Genomic DNA, 13,440 nt, shown 5'->3' with positions numbered 1-13,440 from the left:
GATTATTCTTTTTTTCCCCAGGTTCTCACAGTGTACTTAAAAAAAAAAAAAAAAGCCTGGGCACAGTGGCTCACGCCTGTAATCCCAGCACTTTGGGAGGCCGAGGTGGGCAGATCACAAGCTCAGGAGATCGAGACCATCCTGGCTACACAGTGAAACCCCGTCTCTACTAAAAAATACAAAAAATTAGCCGGGTGTGGTGGCGGGCACCTGTAGTCCCAGCTACTCCGGAGGCTGAGGCAGGAGAATGGCGTGAACCCAGGAGGTGGAGCTTGCAGTGAGCCGAGATGGCGCCACTGCCCTCCAGCCTGGGCCACAGAGCGAGACTCTGTCAAAAAAAAAAAAAAAAAAATACCAGTACTTACCTAACTAATATTGTTATCTCTGGAAAAGAAATAGTGACTTCTTACAAAATAACTATTTTCTATTGACTTATTCTGTGCCCTAACATCATTGCTTCAACTTGAGTTTCAGCTGAACCACAAAACCTAATGATCTTACATATCTAACTGTGTCACTCACATGATCCATCAGAGGACAGTAGCTGGAACCAATTCTGGTACCCAAAGAATAAGTCATTGTGTCCAGTTTGTTTAAAAGCCTTCTAAGGGTGATCAAGGCCCGAAGTACAACAGTATCGTCTTTGGAAAGGAAGGCATCCAGGATGGCTATTAATATACTGCTGACATTTTCTATCTACATATAAAAGGAAAAAATGGTGGGATTTAGGAACTAGCAGAAGACTTGAGCTGACATTTAGTATGGATACCTCGAGTCTGGGTGGCACATCATGGTGTGCGGAAGCCGACTCACAAAAGTCTCTTGTCAAATTTTCAAAAATGTTGACTTTTTGCAAAAAAAAAATTACTGAAAATTAAATTATATAAATTTAACATTAAATAGAAACTGATAATAAATACTAAAAAATTGTCACTCCCTAATTCTTTTGCTACATTTTACCATTATCTGTGCTCTTGAGATTATTCATGGGCATTGCATCTAATTGGCAGGAATATTAAATAATGATGTGCTATTGTGCATCTTTTGCCAGTTCCCTGGTTAGTCATGTCCCTTTGAAAGTTTCAGATTAGCCATCATAGGGATCTTTACACCAGGGAATTGGCCTTATTTTCAGAGAGCTGGCTGTCAAACATTTACTAACACACTACTGGCAGAATGACCTCTAAATATGACAGTGACCCATTTGGACATGAGAGCTACTGAGACACTCAGGCAAGTCATGGGAGTCAATGGAGATCAGAACCAAACAGAATAGAAGGCAAGGAGGAACATGCAAAAGAGACACCAGAGAGAAAGAAAGGCAAGAAGAAAAAGACTAAAGGAAATTAATGAATATTATTTTGCCAAAATAATAGCTTTACGGAGAAAAAAGTAGAGCTAAGGACTATGTCAATGCCAGAGGCCATTTTTGTCTTTACAAACAATATATGCAATCTCAACCCAGATCACTTTCCACTACTTTTCTTTCACTCTTCTAGGAAGCCTTGACAGAATTTTCCTTTCAGTTGTTAATAACATTAGGAAGAGCTCTGGGTAAAGCAATAAATAATTTGCTGCTTACTAAGAGAGTATACACTACTGGTAAATCCATTAATTTATATTATTCATTTAAAGTAAACAGACCATGGCTTATGTCAGTATAAATGCACAGTGGGTGTCCACTGATAGGCTTAAGTTTTCAGAGGCCATGCTCAATAAATGAACAAGGATTTATTATTGGATGTATTATAAAAGTAATGATTTATAGAACATTTACACTCTCAGCATTTTGCAAGATACTTTGGAGTGTAGAATTACAGAACATGGAACATGCTTAAATTCAGTCGACCAGGAAGGCAAGAATTATTCATGTGAGTCAGTGGGAAACAATATAAGTCTGTTGTTCTCAGCTTTAACTTGAATAACAGTTACCTGGAGGACCTTTAAAACACAGATTGGTGGGCCTACCCCAGAATTTCTGATTCCATAGGACTGGGGTGGGGCCTCACAATTTGCATTTCTAGCAAGTCTCCAGTTGATGCTGATACTGCTGGTTCAAGAACTGTGCTTTGATGGCCACTGGTATAAAATATGAGTGCTCATAATTGATATGGTTCTGAGAGGGATGAGGCTGCTAGAGATAAGAATTTTCAGTGCAGTTTGACTTGGGCCGATCATTGAAAAAGGAGAAAAATGTAAATATGTATAGGTAAAGTAGGAAAATTATGAGTAGAAGAAAAAGCTTGAACAAGTGCTCTGAGATAGGAATTAACGTGTACACGTGTGTATGTTGGAGGAGAAATTATGTGTGTATGGTTTAGACTGTAAGACAAGTCTAGGGCAATGAGGATAAATACATTCTGAGTGCAATGAATGATTTTCTGTAACAACAAAAAAGTAAGGCAATAAAGCCACTAAATGGACTTAATACATCCTTTCTATTCAACTCAGTTTCCTTGTTAATAAAACAGCAGGCTTTGATATGTATTAGTTATATAGAGACTGAAAAATATCACTGCTTTACTAGTGAGGATGTTAAGTAACATCAAAATCTCATATTATGGTTTTGATGATGCTGGCAGATACAAATAACATACACATACCTTATTGACAACTGGTGACATATGGGCAATTCTCTGAAGGATCAGTTTGCTAACTATAGGATTGGAATCATTGATCCAGTTTGTGAAGAGGACCAAAAATTCTTCTGGGAAAGGGTCCCTGAAGAAGTTATTCAGAAGCTGAAAGAAAATAGTTAATAAGTTTATAAGGAAAGTAGAGGCCAAATTGCATGATTTCTGTCATAAAAATCAAGATATTGTAGGTAAAACTAGAATGCAAATCTCACTAAAACATCAAACACATATATTTCAGTGCTCACAGCAGTGGGGAGAGACAGAAACCAGGATAGAAAAATAGATGCTTTTGTGTGTGTGTGTGTGTGTGTGTGTGTGTATTTTACATTTTCCTCCATTGTTGGAAACTCAGTGACCCAATTTAAATTTCCCCATCATACTGATTGTAGTCAGGTGGTGAGTTTCTTGACAGTGTATGTCTACATATGCTAAGAGGTGATAACCTACTGCCGGCCAGGCACTGCACTAATAAATAGAGATACAATGGTGAGCAAAACGGTAGCACCCTGTGACCCTGTGGAGCTTCCAGGCAAGCTAGAAAGACTGATACTATACTAGGTACTACTCTAATGAGACAGAATTTCTAATTGTAGTCAGTACTAGGAAAGAAAGCTACCAGCTGTCACAATACATCTGCACCTACAGCAGCAGTCCCCAAACTTTTTGGCACCAGGGACCAGTTTTTTAAAGACTTTTTTTTTCCAGGAATGGCTGGGGAGGTGGGGTGTGAAACTCTTCTACCTCAGATCATCAGGCATTAGTTTAGATTCTTATAAAGAGCCTACAACCTAGATCCCATGCATGCATAGTTCACAGTAAGGTTTGTGCTCCTATGAAAATCGAATACCGCCGCTGATCTGACAGGAGGCAGAGCTCAGGTGGTAATGCTCGCATGCTGCTCACTTCCTGCTGTGCAACCCAGTTCCAAACAGGCTATCAACCCATACCAATATGTGGCCCAGGGAGCTGGGGACCCCTGATCTATGGGACTGTTTAATTTACATTGTGTAATGTAGATTCAAGTTAGAATGAAGAGTGATATTTAGATTTAGAGTTGTGAGTTGGCATTAGCTAGAAAAAGTGTTTAGAGAGGTTACCTTCAAGGATGATGAACCATGTGCAAAGGCCCTGAGGGAGATGAAGCAGGGCGTGTTTGAGCACCTGAAAGATGAGTGAGAGGAGGGGAGAGGTAATAGAAAACTGGACAGCAGTAAAGCCGTGGGACAGAACCTACAGGCCAGTTTGAGGAAGTTTAGTTTTTAAGAGCTAATACTCAAAGTGAAGACATGAGTATCATGAGCCTTTATACATTTAATAACTGACAAATATGCTGATTAAAATCTCTTAAAAACACAATGACAGTTTTGGCCAGGTGCGGTGGCTCACGCCTGTAATCCCAGCACTTTGGGAGGCCGAGGCGGGCAGATTACCAGGTCAGAAGATTGAGACCATCCCAGCTAACACGGTGAAACCCCATCTCTACTAAAAAAAACCCAAAACATTAGCCAGGCATGGTGGCGGATGCCTGTAGTCCCAGCTACTTGGGAGGCTGAGGCAGGAGAATGGCCTCAACCCGGGAGGCAGAGTTTGCAGTGAGCTGAGATCGAACCACTGCACTCCAGCCTGGGTGACAGAGCAAGACTCCGTCTCAAAAACAAAAACAAAAACAAACAGTTTTATAAAATCATGTTTTCCTTGGAAGAATTTAAAATATCTTTAGATCAGGTACACAGAAAGATAGGGAGTGGCAGAGCAAGAGAGCGAGAGTGAGACAGACAGTGAATGAGAGAGAAAGACAGATCACATCTTCTTTTCAAACTTTCAAAGAACCTTCACAAAAATTAGATACCATGTCAAAAAGTATTATTAACATCTCTAAAGCAAAAAAGTTAAAAAGCACTTCAAAAATTTGTGATATAATAAAAGAAGAAACCAAAAAGAAAGTTTAAATAAAATAAAAAGAAAGCCTATAAAGCACTTGTAAACTTAAGAGAAATCTCTCCTAATTTGTGGATCAAAATCTTAAACCACAGAGGAACTCAAACACTCAATAAGGATGACAACAAAATAAAAAACAATAAAAATTATACATAACATATATTTATACTATAGTTGGAAGTAAATGCATAATTTGACTTTAAATATTTTACTTAAAAAGAAATGTTAACATAAATTATTTATATCCTGAAATTAAGAGAAACAATATCACAAAATAGAAAACAGTACTAAAGAAAGCTGGTGTAAGAAAATAATAAAGGCAGAAATCATTGTATTAGGAAACAGAAAAACAATAGAATAAGCCTATTGCCTTTTGCACAGGAAAAAAAATCCTATTAAGATAAACAGATTTTTCATCAACATTGTACAAAAAAGAAAAAAATGAGCAGTGAGAAAAAAAGTGTGGAGTAGATAAAAAATTTTAAAAGACTATCTGCATTAGTAGTTCTTAGGCAAGGATGAGCGCAGGATCTTCTGCCGGCAGCTTTTATACATTACACATGTCTGGGCTTCATCCTAGTAGGTTTTCTGATGGCAGACCCTGGCTTATATACTTAAAAAATATTTCTTGGTGACTTTAATATGCCCATCTAGTAGAGACCCAGTGATTATGGCAGTAATTTAAAATTCTGAGTGAAATAAATTATTTTCTGGAAAAATATAAATCTCCAAACATAAGTCAAGGAAAACTAGATCATTGAAACAGACGAAAAATAATGGGAAACTGGTAATAATCAATGTGTTATTTCCCAACAGGATCAAGGGTAATTCTTTTTGAGTGATAACCACACATAAAAATGTAAAGTCATATTTTCCCTTTGAGATTCCAGTAAGTAATCTATAGCATGGTAATTTGGTGTTATGTGAATATTCCATTCTCCAACAACTTTTCACTTAATTTTTTTAACATCTATTGATGATTTTTCTGGATTTAGTTATCAAATTAGGGCTTGCAGAAATTGTGATTTGCCACTTCTAGCATTCCTTCTACATTTAGTGGCTGGCATCTGTCTCTCTGTCTGTCTCTATTCCTGTCTCTGTCTGTCTTCTCATTCTCTCATTTTGAGAACCACCAAAGATTCATGAAATAAAAAAAAACCTCAATGTTACTAAAAATCCTAGAAGAAAACCTGGGCGGCACCATTCAGGATGTACGCATGGGCAAAGCTTCATGTTTAAAACACCAAAAGCAATGGTAACAAAAGCCAAAATTGACAAATGGGATCAATTAAACTAAAGAGCTTCTGCACAGCAAAAGAAACTATCATCAGAGTGAACCGGCAACCTTCAGAATGGGAGAAAATTTTTGCAGTCTATCCATCTGACAAAGGGTTAACATCCAGAATCTACAAAGAACTTGAACAAATTTACAAGAAAAAAACAACCTCATGAAAAAGTGGGCAAATAATATGAACAGACACTTCTCAAAAGAAGACATTTATGCAGCCAACAGACATATGAAAAAATGCTCATCATCACTGGTCATTAGAGAAATGCAAATCAAAACCACAGTCAGATACCATCTCACACTAGTTAGAATGGTGATCATTAAAAAGTCAGGAAAAAACAGATGATGGAGAGGATGTGGAGAAATAGGAACACTTTTACACTGTTGGTGGGAGTGTAAATTAGTTCAACCATTATGGAAGACTGGTGATTTCCCAAGAATCTAGAACTAGAATTACCATTTGACCCAGCAATCCCATTACTGGGTATATACCCAAAGGATTATAAGTCATTCTACTCTAAAGACACATGCACACATATGTTTATTGTGCCACTATTCACAATAACAAAGACTTGGAACCAACCCAAATGTCCATCAGTAATAGACTGGATAAAGAAAATGTGGCACATATCCACCATGGAATACTATGCAGCCATAAAAATGGACGAGTTCATGTCCTTTGAGGGACATGGATAAAGCAGGAAACCATCATTCTCGGCAAACTATCACAAGAACAGAAAACCAAACACCGCATGTTCTCACTCATAAGTGGGAGTTGAACAATGAGAACACATGGACATAGGGAGGGGAACATCACACACTGGGGCCTCTCAGGGAGTGGGGAGCTAGGGGAGGGATAACATTAGGAGATATACCTAATGTAGGTGATGGGTTGATGGGTGCAGCAAACCACCATGGCACGTGTATACCTATGTAACAAAACTGCACATTCTGCACATGTACCCCAGAACTTAAAGTATAATAATTTTAAAAAGGGGAAAAAATGTTACAATTATTTAGGTACTATTTATTTTGATACTCTAAGTTGGCTAGTAGAAGCCACTTTGAGTTGACTCTTGTGTCCTTTTGATATGGCCCCATGGGCCTTTAGCTCTTCTTTGGGTTGTGGAAAAATTAGATGTCCCTGACTCATCTATTTTTCTTGACCTCTGAAACCAGCCATTTTATCAAGGAGACATCCTTTTGGTGAGTAATAGCACTTAGAAACCATTAGAAGTCGATGCTAAAGTACGACTGGCTGTCAGAATATCATGTTTTCTTGGCTTTTACTCGGAGCTTGGAAATAGTTATTCTTTAAATCGTGAGTTTATACTAATAATGTTGATATTTTAGTTCAAAGCTAACATAAGAGTTTATATTACCTTTTTGCAGCTTCATGTTTTTATTGCCTTCCTTTTACTTGGAAAACCCTGGTGTTTAATAGGATTAATATATTTACTTATTTGCTTTCTGATAAATAATACATACCTTAGTCTTAAAATGATAATATCAATATACAATACCAATAAACCTTCTGACTAAAAGTGAATATTTCTTTATACATATTTTCATTCTTGGAACATATCTAAATCAAAGCACTATGTTCATAAGCTGCATGGAGTAATTATGTGTGGTTATTAATTTGGTATACAAATAAATTCATTTGCATGAGTTTAAATTTGGCTTTTTTCTTTTTTTCTTTCTTTTTTTTTTTTTTTTTTTGAGACAGAGTCTTGCTCTGTCGCCCAGGCTGGAGTGCAGTGGAGCGATGTCGGCTCACTGCAAGCTCCGCCTCCTGGGTTCCCGCCATTCTCCTGCCTCAGCCTCCCGAATAGCTGGGACTACAGGCGCCTGCCACCACGCCCAGCTAGTTTTTTGTATTTTTGTAGTAGAGACGGGGTTTCACCGTGTTAGCTAGGATGGTCTCAATCTCTTGACCTCGTGATCCGCCCGCCTCGGCCTCCCAAAGTGCTGGGATTACAGGAAATTTGGCTTTTTTCTACTTCTTGATTTAATTTTATTCTTTCAACAATAATTTTATGAGTCAAAACTACACAAGAAGGGGTACTTGGAGAGTCTCATTCCCATCCCTGTCCATTCTTCCCTTTTACTCCCATGTCGTTTAAAGTAACCAGTTTCTTTAATATCTAGTTTATCTTTTCGTTTTCTCTCCAAAAGGCAAGTACATATTTTAAAATCCTTATAGTTTATAATATATAATAAAACTATATAGAATTATATATAATATATAAAACATGTATTTAATGTGTGCATATGTATATATTTCCCAAAGAATAAGTCTACATTTTATATACTTCTATAGTGTATAATACATTTCTTTTTCTCTCTTATGCAAAAGGTAGCATCTGTGCTGCTCTGCAGTTTGTTTGATTTTTACTTAACAACATCTCCTGGAAATTACTCTGCATCAGTACAAAGAGATCTTTCTCATTCTTTTTAAAAAATAGATAAGGTCTTGCTATGTTGCCCAAGCTGGAATGCACTGGTTATTCACAAGCACAATCACAGCTCACGACAGCCTCAAACTCCTGGCTTCAAGTGATCCTTCTGTCTCAGTATCCTGAGTAGCTGTGACTACAGGTGTGTGGCTTCTCATTCATTTCTATGGCAACATAGTACTAAAATATGTGTGGATCACAGCAGATGATTTTAACCACAGGCTTCTTCCAAAATTTTAAGAAATAGATGATTTGCAAGATTCATAAGTAATTCCATTGTGCAGAGGAGTATTTAAAATTACTGAATTGATTTTTACAATTGAATGTAAATCTCACACAAAAATATGAGAGAGACAACACATAATAAGTAACTACAGAACAAAATCACCTCTGAGTAAGATATAAAAATTTTTAATAAAATTCTAATAAGTCAAGTCCCAGCTATATCGAGTTTGTAGAATATTACAATGATAGTTTTAATGTTAGGCTATCTGTGACTATTATATAGTATTAATAAGATATGTAAAAAATTATATTTTTCGCTATCAAAGTCAATAAAATTTAACATTTCAAATGTAACTATGAATAGAACAATGGCTAATAACAGTGTATTTCCAATAAAAATTAACCATCTTAATAGTGAAATAGAAGCATTTCTATGAAAATCCATAATAAAGCAAGAATGGAATATTATTCACCACGATTATCCCCCAGAGAAGCAATAATTTTGCAGTCATTCCCAAGCAAAAGTACCTTGCTGGAGATTATTTGGGTTTATGTAGAAGGTTGCAAAAACATGGTGGATTCTAAAATTAAGGAGAGCTGTTTTGAGACTGTAAATCAATACTTGGATGGTAGGCTTGCTGACTGTGGTCCTGGTTCTAAACCTAGAAATGACCCGGTCTCTCTGCAGACTTGGCTACAGTTACATTTGGTGTTGGTTCTGCCACCAAAACCATCCACCAAGGAAACCAGGGTAACAGGCCTGCTGACCTTGGTTATGTCTTTGTGCCCTGAAACAGCCCTGTAACTCATCTCTATATCTTCTCAGCAGTGGCCTGAGAGCTGTCCTGCCTGCTGAGAAAGCTGCCAAAAGACAAGCCTATATGTGATTTTGCAGGCTGGACTGCTAACTTTGGACCCACAGCAGATCCTGGAAAGGTCCTGTACCTTGACTCCAGCCCCTTTTAGCTGCAGTTTGGGAGCAGTTCTTCCTGTCTAGTGACCAGCTTAGGAACATACCTATCCTGCAGACCATGTTCTGGCTGTAAACACTAAAGCAGCCTTGTGACTGGGTTCTATCCTTGCTAGTCATGGTCTGGAGCCAGTCCTGCCCTGGGACCCACCCACTTACACAATAGGAGCCCTCTCATAGACCCAAAGGGAGCTACACCAATCTTTGTACTTGGTAATAGGTCTGTTGTTTCTGCACCCTGTAGTGGACCTTGATTCCAGAGACAACACTACTGATCAAGGTCCTAGAGGTAGGCCAGTTCACTCAGGAACCAGAGAAGAGGCACACCTTCTTGAACCATGGTAACAGACCAGCCAACCACAAGTCCCAGGAGCAGCCAGGTGCCCTAGCTCCAACTCCACCCAACCACAATTCTGGAGGTAATCTCATTAGCCCAGGCATGAAAAGGAAAAGGTGTTTACCTGCCAAAGCCACTCTGTAAAAGTGGGAAAAAGTGTTTACATTTTCAAATGCATGAAACCAATGCAAAGCTATACAGATAATGAAGAATGAGGCAAATATGACATCACAAAAGAAAACTTACAAAGCTCCAGTAGTTGACCACAAAAAATGGAGATCTACAAACTGCCTGACAAAGAGGTCAAAATAATCATCTTAAAGAAGCTCAATGAGATGCAAGAAAACACTGATAGACAACTAAATAAAATTAGAAAAGCAATGCATGAACAGAAAGATACACTTAATTAAAAAAAGAAACCATAAAAAATAACAAAACAGAAATCCTGGAGCTGAAGATTATAACAATAGGCTGAAGAATTCAATTGAGAACTTTGATAGCAGACTTGATCACACACAAGAAAGAATTAGCAAACTTGAAGACAAGTCATTTGAAATTAGCCAAAATAATAATAATAATAATAATAATAATAATAATAATAAAAGAATGAAAGAGAGTAAAGACAGGGATGTAAGGGACACTATTAAATATCTGAATGTTTAAATTATGGGAGTTCCAGAAATTGGGGGAGGAGAGAGAAGGAAGAAAGAGGTAGGGGGAGGGAGGAAGGAGCAGAGAGACAGAGAGAAAACATTTAAAGAAATTCTGGCTGAAAACTGAATCTTGTGAGGGTTATAAACATCCAGATTCATAAAGCTCAAGACTCCAAGGAAGATCAACTCAAAGAAGAACTATCTGAGACACATTATAATCTAATTATTAAAAGTCAAAAAAACAAAAAAAAGAATCTTGAAAGCAGCAAAGGCAAAGAGACTTCTCACACACAAAGAAACTAGCATAAGGCTATCAGCAGATAACAGAAACCTCACAACTGAGGGAGTGGGGTATATTCAAAGAAAAAACCTGACAACTAAGAATACTATACCTGACAAAGTTGTCCTTCAGAATTAAGTAGAGATAAAGACATCCCCAGACAAACAAAAACTGAGGGAGTTTACAACCATGAGACCTAACTTGCAAGAAATGCTAAAGGGAGTTCTTCAATTTGAAATAAAAGGACACTGAGTAACAACATTAAAATATGTGAATGTATAAAACTCACTTTGAAAGATAAATATATAGTCAAAATTAGAATATTTTAATATGGGATGGTGGTGTGTAAATCACATTTAACTCTAATGTAAAAGTTAAAAGACAAATGTATTAAAATATAGCTTCAATAATTTGTTAATGAATATTAAGTCCTGGACAGACATTCAGACAAGAAACACAAGTCATCCAAATCAGAAAGGAAGAAGTAAAATGTTCTGTCTTTGCAGATGACATGATCTTGTATATATAGAAAGCCCTAATGACTCCATAAAATGCCTCTTGGATGTAATAAATTCAGTAAAGCTGCAGAATTCAAAATCAACATACAAAAGTCAGTTGCATTTCTATACACTAACAATAAACTATATGAAAAAATTAAGAAAACAATTCTATTTACAATAGCTATAAAAATTAGAATATTTAGGAATATATTTAACCAAGGATGTTAAAGACTTGTACACTGAAAACTATAAAATGCCGATGAAGGAAATTGAAGACACACATAAATGGAAAGATATCCAGTGTTCATATATTGAAAGAGTTAAAAGTGTTAAAATGTCTATACTGGCCAGGCATGATGGCTCATGCCTGTAATCCCAGCACTTTGGGAAGCCAAGTTGGGTGGATCACTTGAGCTCAGGAGTTTGAGATCAACCTGGGCAACATGGTGAAACCCAAAATCCATCTCTACTAAAAATACAAAAATTAGCCAAGCATGGTGGCACGCACCTGTAGTCCCAGCTACTCTGGAGGCTAAGGTGGAAGGATTGCTTGAGCCTAGAGGACAAGGTTGCAGTAAGTCAAGATCGTGTGACTGCACTCCAGCCTGGGAAACAGAGTGAGACCTGTCTCAAAAAAATAAAAATGTCTATACCACCCAAAGTTATTTACACATTCAATGTAATCTTTCTCAAAAGTCCAATGGCTTGTTTTACAGAAGTAGGAAAAAAATAAGGTTTGTATGAGACCAATGAACACCCCAAATAGTCAAAACAATCTTGGAAAAACAAAGTTGGAATACTACACTTCCTGATTTCAAAATATATTACAAAGCTATAGTAGTCAAAACAGTACGGTCCTGGTATGAAAACAGACATATTGACCAATAGAACAGAACAGAGTGCTCAGAGATAAACCCACCTGGTGACTAGGAGAGATCATGGCAGATGGGAAGCAGGATTAGATTGCAGCTCCAGACAGAGCAGCATGCAGAGGCTGCATTGTGTATTTTAGCTCCAGATTGATTGTAAGGACAAACCAGTAATCCTGAGAGGACCCACAGACCCTCTGAAGGAAGTAGACGCTCCTGCAGGACCCGGAAGAAAGCCCAAATACTGTGAGTGCCCCAACTGTGGAAGTAAGAAAGGGAGACAGTCCTCTCCCGAACACACAACCTGACTGGAGAAGCTGAAGGTCTGTTTGCTGGAGAAGTTTCTGACTTTACCTGAAGCTGAGTCAAGTCAGAGAGCTGAGCCAAGTGAAATATAGGGGTTAGGGGAAGTAGCAGAAAGGCCCTGGGGAGTTCACTGGGTCCCCAAGCAGCCCATTCCTGCCTGGCACCACAGGGATCCATCAGGAAGAGATCCATCAGAAGGAGGATCCATCCATCCTGGCCAGAGGAGCAGGGGGTAAAACTATGCAGGGAGAAGGAATTCTCGAGCTGAACTTTGTAACAATTTGAATAGAGCAAGAAGCCTCTTGGCCAGAACTCAGGAGAGGGCATGAATCTGACTTGCAGACTTAGACTTCACAGGCAGCGGAGGAACTAAAGCCTTTTTCTTTTGCAGCTGGGAGGTGAAAAGCCTTGGGCAAGTTTTCAAGCCTGCCTTGCCCTCTGCCTGGAAACAGACTCAGGGCTGTTGCAGGGGACATGATGGGAGTGAGACCGCCCCTTTAGTTTGTGTGGAAGCTGGGTGAAGCCTGTGACTGCCACTTTCCCCCACTTCCCTGACAACCTGCATGACTCAGCAGAGGCAGCCATAATCCTCGTAGGTACACAACTCCAGTGACTTGGGACTCTCACTCCCATCCCCCACAGCAGCCACGGCAAGACCCACGCAAGGGGACTCTGAGCCCAGACACACTTAGCCCCACCCCCACCTGATGATCCTTCCCTACCCACCCTGAAAGCAGAAGACAAATGGCATATAATCTTGGGAGTTCTAGGGCTCCACCCACCACCTGTCCCCCTCCACACTACTATAGCTGATGCTTTCTGGAAATCACCATCTCCTGCCAGGATGCCAACCAGCACAAAAACAGAGCATTAAACCACCAAAGCTAAGGATCCTCACAGAGTCCATTGCACCCTCTACCACCTCCACTGGAATAGGCATTGTTATCCACTTCTGAGAGACCCATAAATGGTTCACATT

The 13,440-nt window shown here is 38.6% G+C and overlaps 1 protein-coding gene across 4 annotated transcripts in view; it reads right to left on the bottom strand.

Annotated features, from left to right (window-relative positions):
• Nucleotides 1-13,440, bottom strand: part of LOC105484396 (maestro heat like repeat family member 9) — a 131,756-nt gene that overhangs the window by 49,433 nt on the left and 68,883 nt on the right. For all 4 annotated transcript variants that reach the window (XR_011611043.1, XM_071075536.1, XM_024793643.2 and 1 more), the window contains exons 16-17: nt 2,604-2,741; nt 523-696 (exon numbers count right to left, since the gene is read on the bottom strand). Coding sequence is in view for 3 of the 4 variants with exons in the window: in XM_071075536.1 (XP_070931637.1) it covers nt 523-696; nt 2,604-2,741 (312 nt within the window). In the remaining variant the exon portion in view is untranslated. The remainder of the gene's footprint in view (nt 1-522; nt 697-2,603; nt 2,742-13,440) is intronic.

This window comes from Macaca nemestrina, chromosome 1 (genome assembly GCF_043159975.1).
Source record: "Macaca nemestrina isolate mMacNem1 chromosome 1, mMacNem.hap1, whole genome shotgun sequence".
NCBI classification, from domain to species: domain Eukaryota; kingdom Metazoa; phylum Chordata; class Mammalia; order Primates; family Cercopithecidae; genus Macaca; species Macaca nemestrina.
This window is presented reverse-complemented; position numbering and strand designations above follow the sequence as displayed.